General features: G+C 39.9%; 1 protein-coding gene across 1 annotated transcript in view; it reads right to left on the bottom strand.

Moving 5' to 3' along the window:
- The window catches only part of ATRN (attractin), a 122843-nt gene that overhangs the window by 86991 nt on the left and 17043 nt on the right, over positions 1-18809 (bottom strand). The window contains exons 6-11 of the mRNA XM_027766461.1: positions 17137-17227; positions 15946-16189; positions 14840-15023; positions 13742-13896; positions 9684-9768; positions 179-399 (exon numbers count right to left, since the gene is read on the bottom strand). Of these exons, the coding sequence (XP_027622262.1) occupies positions 179-399; positions 9684-9768; positions 13742-13896; positions 14840-15023; positions 15946-16189; positions 17137-17227 (980 nt within the window). The remainder of the gene's footprint in view (positions 1-178; positions 400-9683; positions 9769-13741; positions 13897-14839; positions 15024-15945; positions 16190-17136; positions 17228-18809) is intronic.

Genomic DNA, 18809 nt, shown 5'->3' with positions numbered 1-18809 from the left:
TACATCAACCCTCGAACGTCCCAAAATGGCTTTGCACTAGTTATTACTTCTGGAAAATAAGACGAACATATGCTTTTGGAAAGTAAGATGAACATAAAAACTGAACATATGCCAAATTCCCTCACAAAGCAAATAAAACGAGACCTCTAATTAAATTCTAAGTAGAGAAAAAACATACTTCTTTTGGAGAAACATTCTGATTTTAACTTTTCTTCTTGCTCGTCAGTTGCTGACTCCCAGGGGATGCACTGAGACAATCCCGTGTCCCACACACACCGGACACCAGGTCCCGCTGCTGAACAAGCAGCTTCGCTCCGGTGCGCTTCGCACTGCTCTGAGGTGAATACGAGGACATCACTGAGGAGGAGACTGTTGAAACCACCAAATACATACATGGTGCTAAGAGAAAAACAGGGGAGAGAGGACTTTACTAAGCATTTAGGTAATAAACATGTGCCATACTTTTTACAGGTGATGGTCAGACAAATCTTACATATTAAAAGTCCTCTAAGAAATTATTTCTCAAGATCTCAAAAGCATTCTTATTCCCTTCTCTCTCAAATTCCACCCTTTCTTTCCAGCCTCTGACCATTTGGAAGAGTTCTGATAAGACACCTATACTTCACAGCTACTAAATTAAAAAGTTCTCTGGATAGCTTAGTGATTTTTAATCATGAGTCCCTGGAATATTTGAGGTCAGGTTACCTTTTAAATTTTAAGTTATTCTGGATCGCTATGTTTTTGTTTGTTTGTTTGTTTGTTTTTAGAGAGGTTTTTGCATAGGGCACATGTACGTGCCAGAAAGACAGAGATAGAGAGACAGAAAGTGAGATGTCACCCCCTCCCGGGGGTGGGGGTGGGGGAATGGCCATGCTGCAATCCCTTCTCCTTTCTCCTCTTGGGATCTTGAGCAGGCACGCACACGTGCCCGGTGTGAGTTTAAGCCACCGGGTCCAGGACTCAAACCACAGTCGACTACATGGGAGTCCAGCAACGTAGCTATTATGCCATCTGCTGGTCCCTCTGGATCTCTATGTTTTAAATATTAAAAACTAAAATGTACAAACTTAGGGCTAGCCCCATAGCATAGTGGTTAAGCACTGTGCAGAGAACAAGATCCCACGTGGACCACCACAATAAATCCTGCCCTGGTGGCTTAAAAAACACACTAGGCATGCCCAGGATTCTCAGAGAATGGAGAAATGGAGAAAAAAGGATTGCAGTGTGACCAAGCCCCACTGACGACAGGAGAGAGGTGATGTTTTTTCTCTTGTTTCCTCTTTTGTATGCATGTGTGCTCTAGCAAAAGACATACACATACACACAATTTTTAAAGTACAGCTAAAGCCTCTGTACTCAAAGATGTACCATGAGTACATGAGTACAAAGATAAATCAGAAATAGATAAAATGTGCTTCTGGAAATTTGACACAGTTAAATTAATGGGAAAAAGATGAGCTTTTCAGTAAATGGCATCAAGACAACTAAACATATGGAAAGAAAACTGAGTCCATTTATCACTCTATATACCAGGATAATTTTTTTTTTAAAAAATGAGAGAACCACCTGCAAAACAAACAAACAAACAAAAAAAAACAAAAAACAAAAACAAACAAACAAAAAATGACAAAAGTACTAGAAGAAAAAGATGGGTAAACATCTGTCACCTGAGAATACAAAAAAAAATTCCTATGACTTAAACATTAAAAGATAGAAAACAAACAGAAAAATTTAATCATATAAATTAAAAAGACTTTTGCTTAGTAAATACTACTGTAGGAAAATACTTCTTGAGGTTGTATGTTATATAAGCTTTGTTCAGAGATGAGTTCAAGTACTACTAAGGGGAAGCTCAATATTAAGGAATCAACAATGTTTGAGGTGTCTTTAAATAGAAACAAAGTTTAAATAAAAACACCTGAAACAAGGTTACTACTGACTGGTTGATAAAAATGTTATGATGAGAGACTTACAGAAACAGTAACCCTGTATTTCCCTTAGGAGTAGTGATTCAATATTTGCTACTTCAGTGTTTGCAATGACTTTTCAGAACATAATTACTGTGAATAATAAAAATTAACTGCACAGTAAGTAGTCTCTTATATATGGTTTTGCTTTCTGTAGTTTCAGTTACCTATGGGCAACAAGAGCCAGAAAATGTCAAATGAAAAATTCCAGAAATAAACAGTAAGTTTTAAAATTATATGCCATTGTGAAATCTCGAGCAGTCCCATTTCATCCTGCCCAAAACATGTATCAGTTAGCGTAATGGCTATGTCGCTGGACTCCCACGTAGTCGACCATGGTTCACGTCCCGGACCCAGTGGCTTAAAATTCATGCCGGGTGCGTGTACGTGCGTGCGTGCCCAAGATCCCGAGAGGAGAATGGAGGAGAAGGGATTGCAGCGTGGCCATCCCCCCTGGGGGGTGATTTCTCGCTTTCTGTCTCTGTCTCTCTCTGTCTGTCTGGTGAGCGCATGCGCCCACTGGGAGTCCTCCGTGAAAAAGGGAAGACTACTGCAAACTGATGTACTCACTGATAAAATTCCATTCTGCTGGAGAGTTGCTTCCAAGTAATCTGGAATGGTCTAGGGTAGCCATTAGTTGACAGTTAACTCAAGCTGAGCAATGGGTACATGGGGTTTCATTGTGCTACTACCTCTACTTCTGGACATGTTTCAAATTTCAATAAAAGCTTTAACTCTTGGGGGTGGGGAAAGTGTAGTACATGACTTGTCTGTATTTTACTTAAATTCTTCTATTTTAAGGATTACGTTAAATTCTAGTACTAATAATACAAATGGGTCTATTATCTCTTATACGTTAACTCCTCAGTTTAATTTTGTTTTAGTCTGGGAGAATGAGAATCTTTATATGACCATCTATATTATCTGTCTCAAAGAAAAAGAAAAGGAAAGAAAAAATCCCAATCAGTGACTCATCCACTCAGAAAGGCTGGTCCTTCAGCCTGGAGAATCTGCCAGAAGCTTAGTTCCACCTCTCAGCTGCTTCAGTCAGATGAGCAAACTCTCAGGATGAAGTAACTCAGTCTACCTCTTCGGACTTCATCTCTTAGTATCTTGCTAGGTCCTTGTTATGTATCTTTTTGTTGGCTGGTCAGGGAAGTGAGAGTACTCCTACGGCCTAGGGTCAAGGTTTTTTTAAATTTTTTTTTTATGAGAGATTTTTGCAATAAGGAGTGCATGCTCACTGGAGAGACAAAGACAGAAATCAAGAAATCATGCCCCTGTGGGAATGGCCACACCATCATCCCTTCTTGTCCATCTCCTCTTGGGATTTGGGGCACATATGGACACATGCTCAGTGTAAGTTACAAGCCACCAGGTCTGGGACTCAAACAGCGATCAACCACATGGGAGTCCAGCGCCTTTACCATTATACCACCTACTGACCCCTCACGGTCAAAGCTGTTTTTTTTTTTTTTGAAGAGGTTTTTGCTATAGGGAGCATGCACTGGCTAGAAAGAGAGAGATAGAAAGTGAGAAATCATCCCCCAGGGGGGATGGCCACGCCACAATCCCTTCTCCTCCACTCTCCTCCAGGGATCTTGAGCACGCAGACACACGCGCACAGGGTGAGTTTAAGTCACCGGGTCTGGGACTCGAACCGCGGTCAACTACATGGGAGGTGAGTGACATAACCATTATGCTAACTGCTGGTCCAATGGCCAAAGTTTTAGGGTATTTAAATTGAGCCAGATTCTCCTTCAGAAATATGATGACCATAGTGTGCCTAAACAAGATTTCACATCTCTGTTGGTCTGGAAAGCTGTGTGTTCACTCACAAAGGCTTTCAGAGTGTTCACAAGATAATGGAAAGGGCCCTGGGACCAGCAGTTAGTGTAATGGCTATGTCGCTGGACTCCCATGTAGTCGACTGCGGTTCACCTTCCAGACCCAATGGCTTAAAACTCATGCCAGGTGCGTGTGCGTGCGAGCCCAAGATCCCGAGAGGAGAATGGAGGAGAAGGGATTGCGGCGTGGTCATCCCCCCGGGGGGGTGATTTCTCGCTTTCTATCTCTATGTCTCTCTCTGTCTGTCTGGTGAGCGCACACACCCTATATAGCAAAAACCTCCCCCCCCCAAAGAAAAGTAAAGACCCTAGCTATCTACTTATAACTGGCTGAATGTGAGGCCTTAAAGTCACAGAAAATAAAGGCAAGAGCAAACCTGTGAACATTCTATTTGAATACATTCCCCACATGTAGATCAATCAGCAAAGAGTAGAATCTTCAGGGTTAAGTGTTCAAGCAACGCCACTAATTACTAAGTGAATGCTAAGCTACACTGACCTAGGGACCCTCCACAGGAAGTCAGGTTTAGAACTAAAAACAAGAAAAAACTGGCACAGCCTGGTGGCACAGTTCATAACAACCTGAAGTACAACGCTGGAAGCCACATGGCTGACTGTGGGTTCAGATCCCAGAGTGGCTTGAAAACATGCCTGCATGGTCTCCTGATGAGTTAAAGGGCCAGGAAAGAGAACTGCAGTACTGCAAGACCCTGTTGACGGTACTGCTCTTTCTCTTTTTTTCTCATGTATATACATTCACTATAATAAATTAAAAGAAGCCCTAACAGAAAAATCATCAGTGGCATATTTCAAGGGAGAAAGATCTACCACAGAATTACAGCAGGCAAGGCACTAAACAAACAACAATCAAAGCCCCCTGTGGTGATGATGGGGGAATCAGAATCTAAATTTATTAAAACATATTATTTAAAATGTTTAGTTTTCAGGTCAGTAAGTGGCAAGGTGGTTAAGATACTAGATCCCACATGGGTGATGCCACAGTTCAAGTCCCGGACCTGACTGCTTGAAAACCATGTCAGCATGTGTGTGTCCATGCCCAAATGCCTGAGAGGAGAATAGAGGAAAAGGGAATGAGGTGTGACCATCCCCCTGGGTGGTGATTTCTCACTTTCCTTTTCTTTGTCTCTCTGTTTCTCTCTGGAGAGTGCACATGCTGTTTCCTCCTGGAAAGGTCCAATGGCCTAAAAAAAAAAAAAAAAAAAAAAAAAAAAGTTTAGTTTACAACAAAGTATTACAAGATATGCAAAGAAGCAAAAAAATGTGTGACTTATATAGAGGAAACCAAAGTTAATAAAAATTATCTCTGAGTTAGTGTGGTGACATGGGCATGACATAATGCTCCGTGAGAGTAAACCCACATGGACAGGTTCCAGGTTCATGTCAGGTCAGAGTACAGAGACTGTATATGCCAGGTGCACACATGTGTGACCATTATCCTGCCTGGTTCAGGCTGGGGGCAGAACTGCAATGTGAAGACCCTGGTGGGGAGTGCCTCTGTCTATCTCGCTCAGTCCCTATCTCTCTCAGTCTCTTTATGAAAGAAATAAATAAAATAAACTTAAAAAATAAAAAAAACTATCTCTGGGAGGCCAAATGTTAGACTCAGGACAAAAGGACTTCAAGGTCTCTTTCTCTTTATGAAAGAAATAAATAAAATAAACTTAAAAAATAAAAAAGCTATCTCTGGGAGGCCAAATGTTAGACTCAGGACAAAAGTCCTTCAAGGTCTCAGTCTCTTTATGAAAGAAATAAATAAAATAAACTTAAAAAATAAAAAAGCTATCTCTGGGAGGCCAAATGTTAGACTCAGGATAAAAGGACTTCAAGGCAGCTATTATAAATATATTCAAAGTGGGACTAGTAGCTGGCATAATGGCTATGGCAATGGACTCCCATGTAGTTGACCACAGTTCAAATCCTGGACCCAGTGCCTTAAATCACACCGGGCACGTGTGTATGCGTGCACGCCCAAGATCCCAAGAGGAGAAGGGACTGAGGCAGGGCCATCCCTCCTAGGGGGTGATTTCTCGCTTTCTGTCTCTCTGTCTTTCTGGCAAGTGCATATGCCCTATAGTAAAAACGTCTCCAAATAAATAAATAAATTCAAAGAACTATAGGAAACAATGATGAAAGAACTAAATGAGAGCATGACATCAATAACCAACAGAGAATAGCAACAAAGAGGCATAAACTATAAAAAAATAACTAAGTAGAAATAAAGAGACAAGAATTACAAAAAAATTAGTTGGAAATAAAATAAGTGAAGTGAAAAGCACACTAGAAGGACTCGACAGCAGATTTGAGCTGATGGGAAAAATAAATAGCAAACTTAAATATACATCAACAGCAATTCAAAAGGCAGAAACAACCCAAGTGTCAGTCAATGGATATGCGGTCAAACAAAATGTGAGAATGTGCGTATGTACGCAACACACACACAGGAATATTATTCAGCCCTAAAAAGGAAGGAAATTCTGATATATCCACACTGTGGATGAATCTTGGTGACGTTACGCTAAGTGAGAGCAGCCAGTTATAATAGGGCAAATGCTGTACGATGTCACTCCTATGAGGCACCTACGGTAGTCAACTCCATGACGCAAAAAGCAGAATGGTCATTGTCAAGGGCAAGCAAAAGGGGAATGGGAAGTTAGTGTTCAATGGGCATAGAGTTTCCATTTTGGAAGATGAGAAAAGTACTGGAGATGAATAGTGGTGATGGGTGAACAACAATGCTATGGAATTACCACCACTGAACTATACACTTAAACGTGGTTAAAATAGCAAATTTTGTGTGACATTTTACCTCAATTTTAAAAATATCTCAAAGGGCCAGCAGATGGAGTAGTGGTTATGTTGCTGGACTCCCACATGGCTTACTACGGTTTGGGTCCCGGACCCAGTGGCTTGAAAATCACGCCTGGTGTGTGTGCATACATGCTGGAGATTCCAGGAGGAAAATGGAGAAGGGACTGTGGCATGGCCCACAAATATATATATATAAACTTATATATAAACATATATATACTTATATATAAACATATATGTGTATGTGTGTGTTCGTGTGTGTGTGTGTGTGTGTGTGTGTATAGCAAAAATACCTAAATTAGAAAAAAATTAAATTAGGACAGATCTATTATTAGAGACTGAATCAGCTATTCAAAATCTTCCCACAAAGAAGATTAGATGAATTCTATCAAACACTGAAAGAAGTAGTAATACTAATCCTTCACAAACTCTTCGGAAAAAGAGGAATAGCTCTCAACTCATTCATGAGTCCACTATTAGCCAAAGACATCACACAAAAAGAAAACTATAGACAAATATCCTTCAAGAATATAGATGATACATTTTTTAACAAAGACACTAGGAAATTTTTGTGAGTAATGGATCTGTTGTCTTGACTGTGGTGATGATTTCCCAAGTGTATACAAACTGTATCACCATTTATCAAATTACATACCATAAAACTGCATGGCTTACTGTGTACAGCATATTGATTTTACCTCAATAAAGCTGCTATGGGGCCATATATACAGAACCACACATATTCAAAACAAAAGCAATAGTAACAGTTCAAGAAAAATATCCTTTAAATGCTATTGTGGAGGCCAAGGCTAGCCAACAATGATCCAGTGTCCCACAGAGCACACAGGACCATGTCCACCGCAATCATGAAATCTCTGTGCCTCATTCACTGGGACATCCTCAACCCTACCACCCCTGTGCCAGCCCAGAATCTGAAGCATGAAGCTGGGGCTATGTAAACAGGTGCCAGACATTGCTCTGAAATATCTGCAGGAACCTCATGTGACAGAAGATCTTTGCTTCTTTTACAAAGATTTAAGACTAGAAATGAGACTGATAGGCCTAAGATAGAGAAATGGACTCTTCTCTAAGGAGAACTTGCTAGCAAGGTGTCTTCAGAAAAGAAAGGAACTTCCTTCGTGAGTTTTCCATTCTTGGACATGTAGAAAGTGTTATCTTCCTTGTTCAAACCCCAAATAAATTTAAAGAGGATGCCTACACTGAGTGGGAATTTGGAGCAATAGTTTCAAGGTTCTCTTTCAACTTCAAGATCCCATGATCTGCCAGGAGATTCAATACTAATCCACATATCAAATAATTCATTCTTGCTTTGCCTCCATATTCTTCAAATTAATAGAGGACTAACTAAAGCATAAAGATTTTTTAATGACTCTAAGGAGTCATTACTATATCTGAAAAATGCACGTTTCAATAGCCAAAAAGCAAAAACCAGGTTTCATTTTTAACTTTGCTTTGGCTGTCTCAGTATCATAGTAAGCAGGTTAGAGTCAGTGGGGTGTTGCTACAGTTGGTGTCCTTGGCAATCCTGGACCACATACTGGACCACAGAGCTGCACCTCCTGAATTTACAGTGCCTCATGGTCCCCTCCTCTCCTCCTTCATGCTTCCCTCAAAACCATGACAACAACTAAGTAATGCACAGCTGATCGAATGCTGTGGATTGAATCAAAACTCAAAGAAATGATGTGAATCCAAGTTCCTCTCTCAGCAAATCATTTCGTAAAGTTAAACCAAAACCACCACCTCCCTTTTCATTCTCTGCCCTTTCCAACCCTGCCCCATCCACATAAATTGGTGTCAGGACTTGAACATAGCACTGGAATTACTAAAGAATAATATTAATAGGCTCTGCTGCAGTGGCACAGGTGGTAGGGCACAGCGGCACAATGCTGGAGCCATATGGGGATCCCAGATTGATCTGAGCACATAGGGTGTGCCCGTGGACATGGCAATGACCCTGGCTGGCTGGAAGGGTGGCAGGGGGAGGATGTGGCATGATCCTCTACACACGCACGCACAATATACTTAAAAAAAAAAAAAAAAAAGAATAGGGTTAGCCCATGGCTTGGTGGTTAAGTGAGCTAAATCTCACGCGGCTGACTATGTGGCTCGAGTCCTAGATCCTGTGGCTTGATAAACACACTGGGACATGTGCACCTAAAATCTTGAAAGAAGGGAGAAGTGGAAAAGAAACTCTGTCATAACCATTTCCCATGGCGGACGCTTTCTCACCCCCTACCCCCAGTTCTGTCTGTCTCTCTGGCAGCACACATGCACTCTGGCGAAATTAAAAAAAGAAGGAGAAGAAGGAAAAAAACATTATAATTCAGCCAAGCCATTCCCAAGTTTGATTCATGGGTAAGCTACGTTTTATGTAAACTGCCCACTTCTCTGAATACGGCTAAACTCTAACAATGTTTTAACGGAAAATTCATTACTTTGTTAATATCAACATATTATTAATATTGTAATAGCTTCCACTCAGCTTTAGGGATTATATGGCTTAGAACTGTACAAGGGGAAGAAGAAAACAGGAATAATAGCAGAAACAAAATGAGAAAAATTGAAACTGTGATTAGTCTGATTAATTGCTTACAGATCTTTGAACATACTATAGGGAACAGGTAGAAAGAATGGCCACTCTGAATCTTCCTTATTTGACGGAGACTTCTCCATGGCAGATCTGTAAAGTGTTCTGGGAGTTTGGGCTGGGCACTTTTGAGCAATGGAATGGAATGCAGTACAAACTTTAGATCCAATTTACACTAAGTTTCTTAATCTCCTGACTTCTGTGTCCATTCCCTGTTCCCTATGCAAAATGTCCTCTTTCCTTTTTTTCAAACCTCTCCTTGCCACTCTGGTACAACTGCTAGAAACTCAACAACCTAAGTACCACAAACAAGCAGGCGGTGTCAGACAGTAACATGCACATAACTTTGGTTGTCCCATGCACTCAACACCAAACACTCCATTTCCATTTTAAACACAACAGAAAAGGAGCCAGCACGTCTCTAGTTACCTGTTGTATAAAACTGCTGAATGGCCAAATCTGTTGACGTCATGGTGGAGATCAGGTCTGGGAAGCACCGACCAGCGGTCACAAGCTAGGAACAAGACAAACACATTTCAGAAGGGACTGCCATGCATATCAACAGGAAGTGACATTTTTTCAGAGGACTGTAACTAACTCAACCTCATAAACATTCCCCTCATGTCTCTCAGTCACATCGTGATATCTAGGGTAAAGCAGCGGCTACAGCAGAGAAGAAAAGCAGGACCAGCTGGGCCACCTCGCAGTTGTAACAAGCAAATGCCCATGCCATCCGCCACTCTCCCTACTGCCTAGTAATGTCACCTGCAAAATATTTTTTAATGTAAATCAATGTACATACTGTAAGCTTATGGAATAAAAAACATGCAGGTGCCATAATTATTTTCTACTCTTCTCTACACTAATCTGCCCAAATTTAGTAACTAAAAAGTAGGTGGATAATTAAAATTTATAAAAATTGGGGCCAGCAGTAATGTGGTGGTTGAGGTGCTAGATTCCCATATGGCTGATCGCATCTGAGTCCTGGATTTGGCGCTCTGCTTTCTCACTTTCCCTCTGTCGCTCTCTGCTGAGGGCACGTGACCTGTAGCAAATTAAAAAATAATAATAATAATAAATAAATAATTCTTTTAAAAATTATAAAAATCAAAACTTTATCTAATTCTTTAGCAGTCCATTCTGGGGCCAGAGATGAGATAGCGGTTACGTTGTTGGACTCCCACATGGTCCACTGTGGTTCAAGTCCCAGACCTGCTGGCTTATACTGGATACGTGTGCGTGCATGCTCAAGATCCTGGGAGGAGAATGGAGGAGAAGGGATTGTGGCATGGCCATCACCACTGGGGGGTGATTTCTCACTTTCCCTCCGACTGTCTCTGTCTCTCTCCCCAGCAAGTGCATCCACCCTAGGGCAAAAACCTCTATAAAAAGATAAAAATAGGGACCACCAGATGTCATATGGTTACATTACTGGACTACCATGTAGTCGACTGTGGTTCGAGTCCCGGACCCAGCAGCTTTAAACTCACACTGGGTGTAGGTACATGTGTACCTAAAATCCCGAGAGGAGAATGGAAGACAAGGGATTGCAGCGTGGCCATCTCCCCTGGGGGATGATTTCTCACTTTCTGTCTCTCCGACGAGCACACATGTTCTATAGCAAAAATCTCTCTCTCTCTCTCTGGAAAAACAAACAAACAAAACAAAACAAAACAAAAACCACGAAGAAGAAAAAAGAAGTCCATTCCTAGATCTCTTGGATCTGCTAATTTCCCTTTACCCAGGTAAAATGGACCTATACTAGTAACTGCTCTTCTGGGCCAAATACCAGCTGGTGTTACTGAACTGCACCTCACCATCTTACTCTGTGACACTCACTTAAAAGTTCTTCCACTTGATCCAGACCTTTCTTCAACCTTGGCAACAAGAGCTTTCTCTTTCTTTTCCTACCTAGCCTTGACCACAGTCTCCCTCACATGCAAAACTCCCCTGGCTTCCTGCCTCCCCAACCTTGCTTCCTTCCCAAAAGCCACACTGCGTGACAGAGAACCTTTCTCTTCTTATCCCAGCCCTCAAATCGTCACTGTAGTGCATACACCTCACCTTACCTTATTTCTCAGCCTCCTGTGATACAAACCCTCTTTGACTAGAGGATAATAAACGATTTCTTCATTGCTAAATCTCAAGGTCCCGCCAGTTCTTATTTAACTTACTATGCTGGCCTCGATTTCCACCTGCTTCTCTGATATGCTTTCATGGGCTCCATTCTTTTTCCTATTTCTCTCTCCACCCAGACTTAGGCTTGTTGCTTACCCTTTACGACGTGTGCCCTGCATTACACCCCTCTGAGGACTTCCTGCTGGCTTTCTGCATTACTCTGTACCACAGACATCTACCCCCAACCTTACTTCACCCTCTTCCTCTCAGATGCTGTTCCTCTAGTTCTACTCCCAACTGTAGCCAAAGGTACCAACTGCCATGGCCTACATCACATACTCGGGAGTAAAGACACTACCTCTCTCAAAACCTCAAAACACTAACTGGGCAGGGCTGGCCTCACAGCTTAGCAGTTCAGGATCAGCAGTTTGAATCTTGGCCCCAGAGGCTTGAGAAACAGGACAGGTACATGTGCACACGTGTGCAAAATCCCAAAGGGAAAGATGAATGAAGGAAAAAGGATTGCAGCATGGCCACATCCCACTGGAGGGTGCTTTCTCTCTCGCTCTGGCAATTACATGTACCTTCTAGAAAACAAGAATCACTGCCTGAACAATTCTCAAGTTCCTGGTAGTTAACAAATCCTTCTCTTTATTCTCACTGCTCCCACAACCTTGGCTTAAATCCTCATCTGGACTTCAGCAATAGTATCCTAGTACTGTATTGCCCCCCCTCAACCTCTCACCACACCACCACTAATGAAATCTTCCTAACACACAAAGATGACATCCCTCCTCTTGAAGACTCTTCAAAAAGCCTAAACTCCCGAGCAAGACACGCCAGGCTTCTCAAGACCTAAACAGTGTGAGGGCTGCCTTAGCACCCTAGCTTCACTTGCAGTCCTTCCTGCCTACCCTGCTGTTGGTGGTGCCAAAATAAACATGTGCCATGCTCTCTTTCTGCCTCTCTGTCTCTGCACATGGGGGTCCTCTGCCTGGGAGATCCTGCCTCACATCACCAAGCTGACTGCCAGCATTCCCTGGACCCAGCTGGGGTGACCCTCCTCAAGGAGGTTTACCCTTGCCCTCCACCCCACCCCCGACTTAAGAAGCTCTCAGAAGTGTTCTAATATATTCCTTTCAGCAACAATCAGCCCAAATTGCAACTATGTCATCTACTCATTTCTCTGCCTCCTCCACTTTCAAGTTAAGGGCTAAACTATCGCTTATCTATCTTACCATCCCCAGTGTACAAGCTCAGTGGGTGGCACATAAATGTCTGTTAAAAATGAACATTTGGGGACCAGCAGTTGGCTTAATGGCTATGTCACTGAACTCCCATGTAGTCGACCATGGTGCAAGTCCCAGACCCAGTGGCTTAAACTCACATCAGGTGTGTGTGCATTCGTGCCCAAGATCCCGAGAGGACAATGGCGGAGAAGGGATTATGGTATGGCCATCTATCTCCCCTGGGGTGTGATTTCTCACTTTCTGTCTCTCTGTCTCTCTCTGGCTTTCTGGCAAGTGCATGCACCCTATAGCAAAAACCTCTCTGAAAAAGAACATTTGACTTAAGTCAAAATCATGGAGACAGACAGCAGAATGGTGGTTTTCGGGGGTTGGGGAGAAGAGGACATGACACGACAAGTTACTGTTTAATTAAGAGCTTCAGAGCTTCAGTTAGTTTTACAGGATAAAGAGAGTTACGAAGATGGATGGTAACAGATGCATAACATTACAAATATATATGTTTGTGTGTGTGTACACACACACATATTTCCACTATGATACTTAAAGAAGCTAAGGTAAAGTAAAAAAAAAAAATTATTTAAAAAAAAAAGGAGATAGTGATAGTGTTATGTGTATTTTGCCACAATAAAAAAATAAGAATTTTTTTTTCAAATAAACATCTGACAGTTATACAAGTTAACATCTGATATTTGTTTTGTATGAACAAACACTGCCCTCTCCTGGCCAAGTATATTACCACACAATACATGTGTAAAACCAGTTTTCTAAGAAATGAAATAAAGATAATACCTTAATCATGTTAACATAATGCTTGATGGTTAAAACTACATAACAAATGTAAGGCATCTGTAACAAAGAAGAAGCCAGGTACCTCAACTCAGACTCAGAAATTAACATTCAAGCAATTAACAGGAGTGGATTCAAAAAGAATTTAATGTACAACTAACACTTTTTAACAGATATGGATTATTAGTCAAATGGATGTTAAAAATACCATTCAAACTTCTTTCAAATGACCATTTTGAACTGGTATTATTTTCAGCTTCTTCTTAAATGTCTTTTGTAAACAAAAATGATTCTTAAAAACAAAAAGCCTTAAAATGGCTTTGGGAGACTCACCGATGTCATAAGCCATGAAATCTGAGGAGAAGCACTTGGCGCCATGGCTCATGGAGGTGTCGTTGTGCGTGTTTCCTCCGAACACCAGCATGTTTCCACTCACTATCACAGCTGTGTGCAAGTAACGGAAAAATCGGCTGTCCTTAAGAATGGTCCTTTTGAGTTTATTTAAAAATAATAAATACAAGGTTAGTTTCTAAAGAATATTTATCTATCTGCTAATGCAAACATAACCAATTCATTAACTTCAGACCCAAACACTTCCAAACTTCCTTACGTATAAGTAACTTTCTCAACAATAAATATGTAAATTTGTAACCCTATTTTGGCAAAATATATTAAGAGCCTTAAAATTTTTATAACCTATGGGTCTATAATTCAAGTTTCTAGGTACAAATCACGTGAAATAGAAGTTTATGCGCAATGCAATAAAATGGTAAAAGATAGATACCAGGATAGAATATTACACAGCCATTGAAAATGATGACTTTTATTACAGACAATGTAAGATGGTATTACACATGTTGTCAAATGTGAGGAAAAAAGAACTCACTGCTTTATAGTTACATTATTGTGTAACTCAAATTGTCCTAGCATATATTAACACTAGTCTGCCTTTTACAAGCTGACATATGGTTTAGAATGAGGACAGCTCTATCAATTAGGTATAAGAACATTTTGTCTGGTGATTTCATGGAGTGATGCCAGTAACTGACCCCCAAAAAAGCACTCTGGCCAGCATGAAAATGTTATAAAATGGATATATTCTACTTACTTGCAAAAGAGTGCCCAAACTCAGCTATGTAATTTATTCCTTATAATTATGAAGAACTAAAATTTTACAGTAGTGCTCAGTGTACGAAAATTTTAAGTTATTTAAGAATGCCAAGTATTTTCTAAACAACCTGCTATAGAATTAAAGGATACAACAAAATAAGTATTAACTACTTTATTACTCTGCTTATGCCCTAATATTTCTATGTACAAAACTAAACAGAATTATCTGGCAGGCCTGGATACAGAAATATAATATTTTTCCAATAATTGCTTCTAAAGGTTTTTACACCTTAAAGTAAAAGCCCAAGAAAAAGCACGCACCACATCTGGGTGTCCACATCATATCTGTAAAGATCATCTGCAAGCCGATATTTATTGGCACTGAAAGCCTTGTAGCCACCATGAACATAAAGAGCCCTGGTCTTGTGGTCATAGACACTGCTGTGGCCATAGCCCCCTTGCACAAGGGCTCCCTGGGTGTGTAATATACTCCATGTGTTCTTATCTGGAAAGGGAAAAACGATTAAAGGCAAACCCAGCAGACTTCTCCCTTTAATATTTAATATACCCAAGCAGCCAAGGGCAAGAGAAGGATTTTTGAGAGATCTAATATATACAACTTTAAAAATCTTTTGGTTTTTGAGGCCGGCAGGTGGTATAGTGGTTGAGGCATCGGACTCCCACATGGCTGACCATGGTTCGGGTCCTGGACTTGGCTTGCTTTATCATTTCCCCTCATTCTCTCTCTCTCTTTCTGTTGTTCTGTGGTCAAATTGGAAAAATAAATAAATAAAGATGATGATGAATGAAATTAAAATAAAATAATTCTAAGAAAATAATCTTTTGCTTTTTAAAGGAAGGCTACTTGAAATATAACAAAACCATGTGGCCAAGCTCCAAGCTGCTAAATGTCCTCATTTTTGAAAATCCCATATAGGAAAATAATTATATCAAATTTAAAAGACTCAAATTTCTGTCACATGAACAGAGTTCTCTACAGCCTTTAGTGACCAGTACACAGATAACACTTTCAAAGTCCTACTTTCTCAAAATATCGATTACAGCTGGTACTCCTACTGCACAATAACAGAGAGAAGAGAATTAACAACAGGGGAAATTATACTCTGATAATTCAGTCTCAAAAGAGTTAAACAAATACATTGTTTTGAATAATTTTTGCTTATTTTATTTTCAAACCCAAAACATTTAGTGCCATCTTTGTCTCCTTACCAAACTGACAATAGCAAAGATAAACTACATAGAAGCATCGATCACCTGATTTTCACTGGTAATAGACCAATGTTAACTGCGTTTCAAGATAAAAGTACTGGATCAAGGTTAGGCTGAATCTCGTTAAATAATCATAATAAATGTAGAGGTCTTTAACTTGACATTCAAAAAATATCCGCTGGAAAAAAAATACCTACCCAAGTCATATTCCTGCACATTGCTGATATACCCATAGAGAGGACAGTGACCAAAGATGACCAGCATGACCACTCGGCCAGATGCCAGCGTCACAATGTGTGCCGAGTGTCCGACCACTGCATACTGCTCCTTTGCCTTGGGTGTCAATAATACCCACGATTCATTATGGATATGGAACACTCTCAACTCATTGGTCACATTCCCTGTTGAATCAATTTTTCCTCCATACATGTATATTTTATCCTAGAGAAAAGACGTAAATAGAATGTTTAAAAACATTGAAAAGATCAAATCTGAGAACAGAAAAAGATCAGTTCAAAACCTCAGTATTATTCTCAGCTGAAAAAGTATTGGTGAAATGTAACTTCCGGTGAATTATAAGGAAAAAGATGGAGAAAGGAACAACTGGAAATAAAATTAATCATATTCTAAGTCTGTAACACTTGGCCACTTTTCTTTTCTAGAAATTCATGGATCTATTACAATATAAAAGGCCTTGGATCACATGGATCAATTACAATATAAAAGGCCTTGGAAAAATAAAATCGCATCATCCTACCAATAAGCCTACAAAACAAGGAAATGAAAATGATTACTCAATCACATTGTAATGTGGCTATTCTTGGCTCAATTTGCTAATGAATATAAAAGCTAACCTACAATTTTGAATTTACATTTTTAACTGTGCAAGACCATAATCATAACATCTCAATGTAATCTGAATCCATTAAAATCTCTCAGGTTAAAAATGTTTCAGCTTTGGGACCAGCAGATGGCATAATGGTTGTTGCTGGAATCCCAGTCAACCGCAATCTGAGTCCTGGACCTAGCAATCTAAAAGTCACGCACACGTGTGTGCTTGCATGCCCAAAATCCCGAGAGGAGACTGGAGGAGGGAGAAGAGAAGGGATTGAGGCATGGCCATCACCCTTGAGGGGTGATTTCTTCTTTTCTGTCTCTGTCTCTCTGACAAGTACACTTACGCTATAGCAAAAATCTCCCAAAAAAAAAAAGTTTCAACTTTAAATTTCATTTATAACATACCTACTTATGTAGTCTCCCTCTTAAAAAAAAAAAAATTGAAACTTTTCCCTAAGTAAATATCAACACTAACTAGCTTTCCAATTAGGTAATACACAAAGTAACAGGAAGAGTTGAGATAATTGTACAGTGTAGTGAGGATGTTTTACCTTGTACAATGCCAAAGAATGACCATATCTAACAACCACATTGTTCACAGAATGGTTTAGTGAAAGCCACTCCCTAGAAGCGAGGTCATACCTACAAAACAAACAGATCATATTTTCACCCAAATACAAAGCAGAACATCTTGTATTTATAATCATCTAGTTTAGAGATGTTCATTAATCTACACTGAATGCAGGGAAGCATGTGTCACCTTAGTAAACTGAACCTGACGCCTGAGCCCACAGGGCACAGGGCACATGAGACCTGAGGAAGGGGAGCTGGAGGCCACAGCCCTGGGAGGAGAAAAAAATAAAACCTCCTGCAGTTTCTCAAGTTTCCACTCACAGTCTAAATGACTTGAAGGTTACATTGTACTCAAGGGACTTAAACTTTAATTACAGTAACTTTTCCTTCACTTATTCATGAGAAACTGAAGATAGGTACTGAGAAAAGAATGATAATTAAGTAAAAGAAAATTATTAACCTTTCCTTTCTAATGGATTTAAAAAGTCCTATGTTCCACAAAGCCAGAATACTATTATAACATTTCCACTATATATTATGAATGTACTTAAGACTTTTAAAATTCAAAATGTCAAAAAGATCATTTATACTCCTGCCAAGCAATTTATACTTATTCATGCGCTACTGAATAATCACATACAATATCTTAAAATATTCACTTTCAATTTGAGAAAAAAAATCACTATTTTTATTTTTAAAATTGTACATGCTCATTACAAAAAAAAGTAATCAATACAAAAAAAAAAAAAGAGCTTAAAGCTTAAAAAGTGATTATGTATTCCATCATCTATACATGGCTATCATGAAGTAAATACCATTCCAGACGGCTTTCTATGCAAATACAGACAGAACAGATGACAAAATATATTTACATGAAAAGGATCATACTATAGGTGATATTCTTAATTTTATTTTATTTTTTTTTTGGGGGGGGGGCGAGGTTTTTGCTATAGGGTGCATGTGCTCGCCAGAAAGAGAGAGATAGAAAAACAGAGAGATATCACCCCCCAGAGGGGCTGATCATGCCACGATCCCTTCTCCTCCATTCTCTTCTTGGGGATCCTGGGCATGCACACACATGTGCCCGGTGTGAGTTTAAGCCACGAGATCCAGGACTCAAACCACGGTCGACTACATGGGAGTCCAGCGACGCAGTCATTACGCCATCTGCTGGTCCCTACAGATGATGCTTTTAATAAAGTTCATTTTAATTGCTATAAAATAGAGAAAAGAGAAAAGGAAACCAATGCTTTTGTTATATCTAAGGTTAAAAAAAAGTTTCTTTTCTATAAAAGTTCACCTGGATAATACAAGGTGGTTTTTTTTTTTTAATATATGGTCTTCATTATTTATTTTTCTATTATTTTTTTTTTAATTGTCAGAGCTGGAGAGATAGGAACCTCCACAATAGGGCATGGTCATGCCACGATCTCTTCCCCTCCATTTCTCTATTGTATTAGGACTTGGGCACACATGCATATGCTGCCTAGAATGTTTTTCAAGCCACCAGGGCCAGGACTCAAACATGTAGGATCTGACCCCAATATATAGCCCCTAACTAATGCATTATGAGGATGATACTGGATAATCCAAGTTTTTTAAAAATTATGAAAAACACTATTATATGTAAATGAGAAGATGTAAGAAAGTT

The sequence above is a fragment of the Tupaia chinensis genome, unplaced genomic scaffold, assembly GCF_000334495.1.
Source record: "Tupaia chinensis unplaced genomic scaffold, TupChi_1.0 Scaffold143574_1, whole genome shotgun sequence".
In the NCBI taxonomy this organism is placed as follows: Eukaryota; Metazoa; Chordata; class Mammalia; order Scandentia; family Tupaiidae; genus Tupaia; species Tupaia belangeri.
Note: the sequence above shows the minus strand (reverse complement) of the source record. Positions and strands in the feature narration are given on the sequence as shown.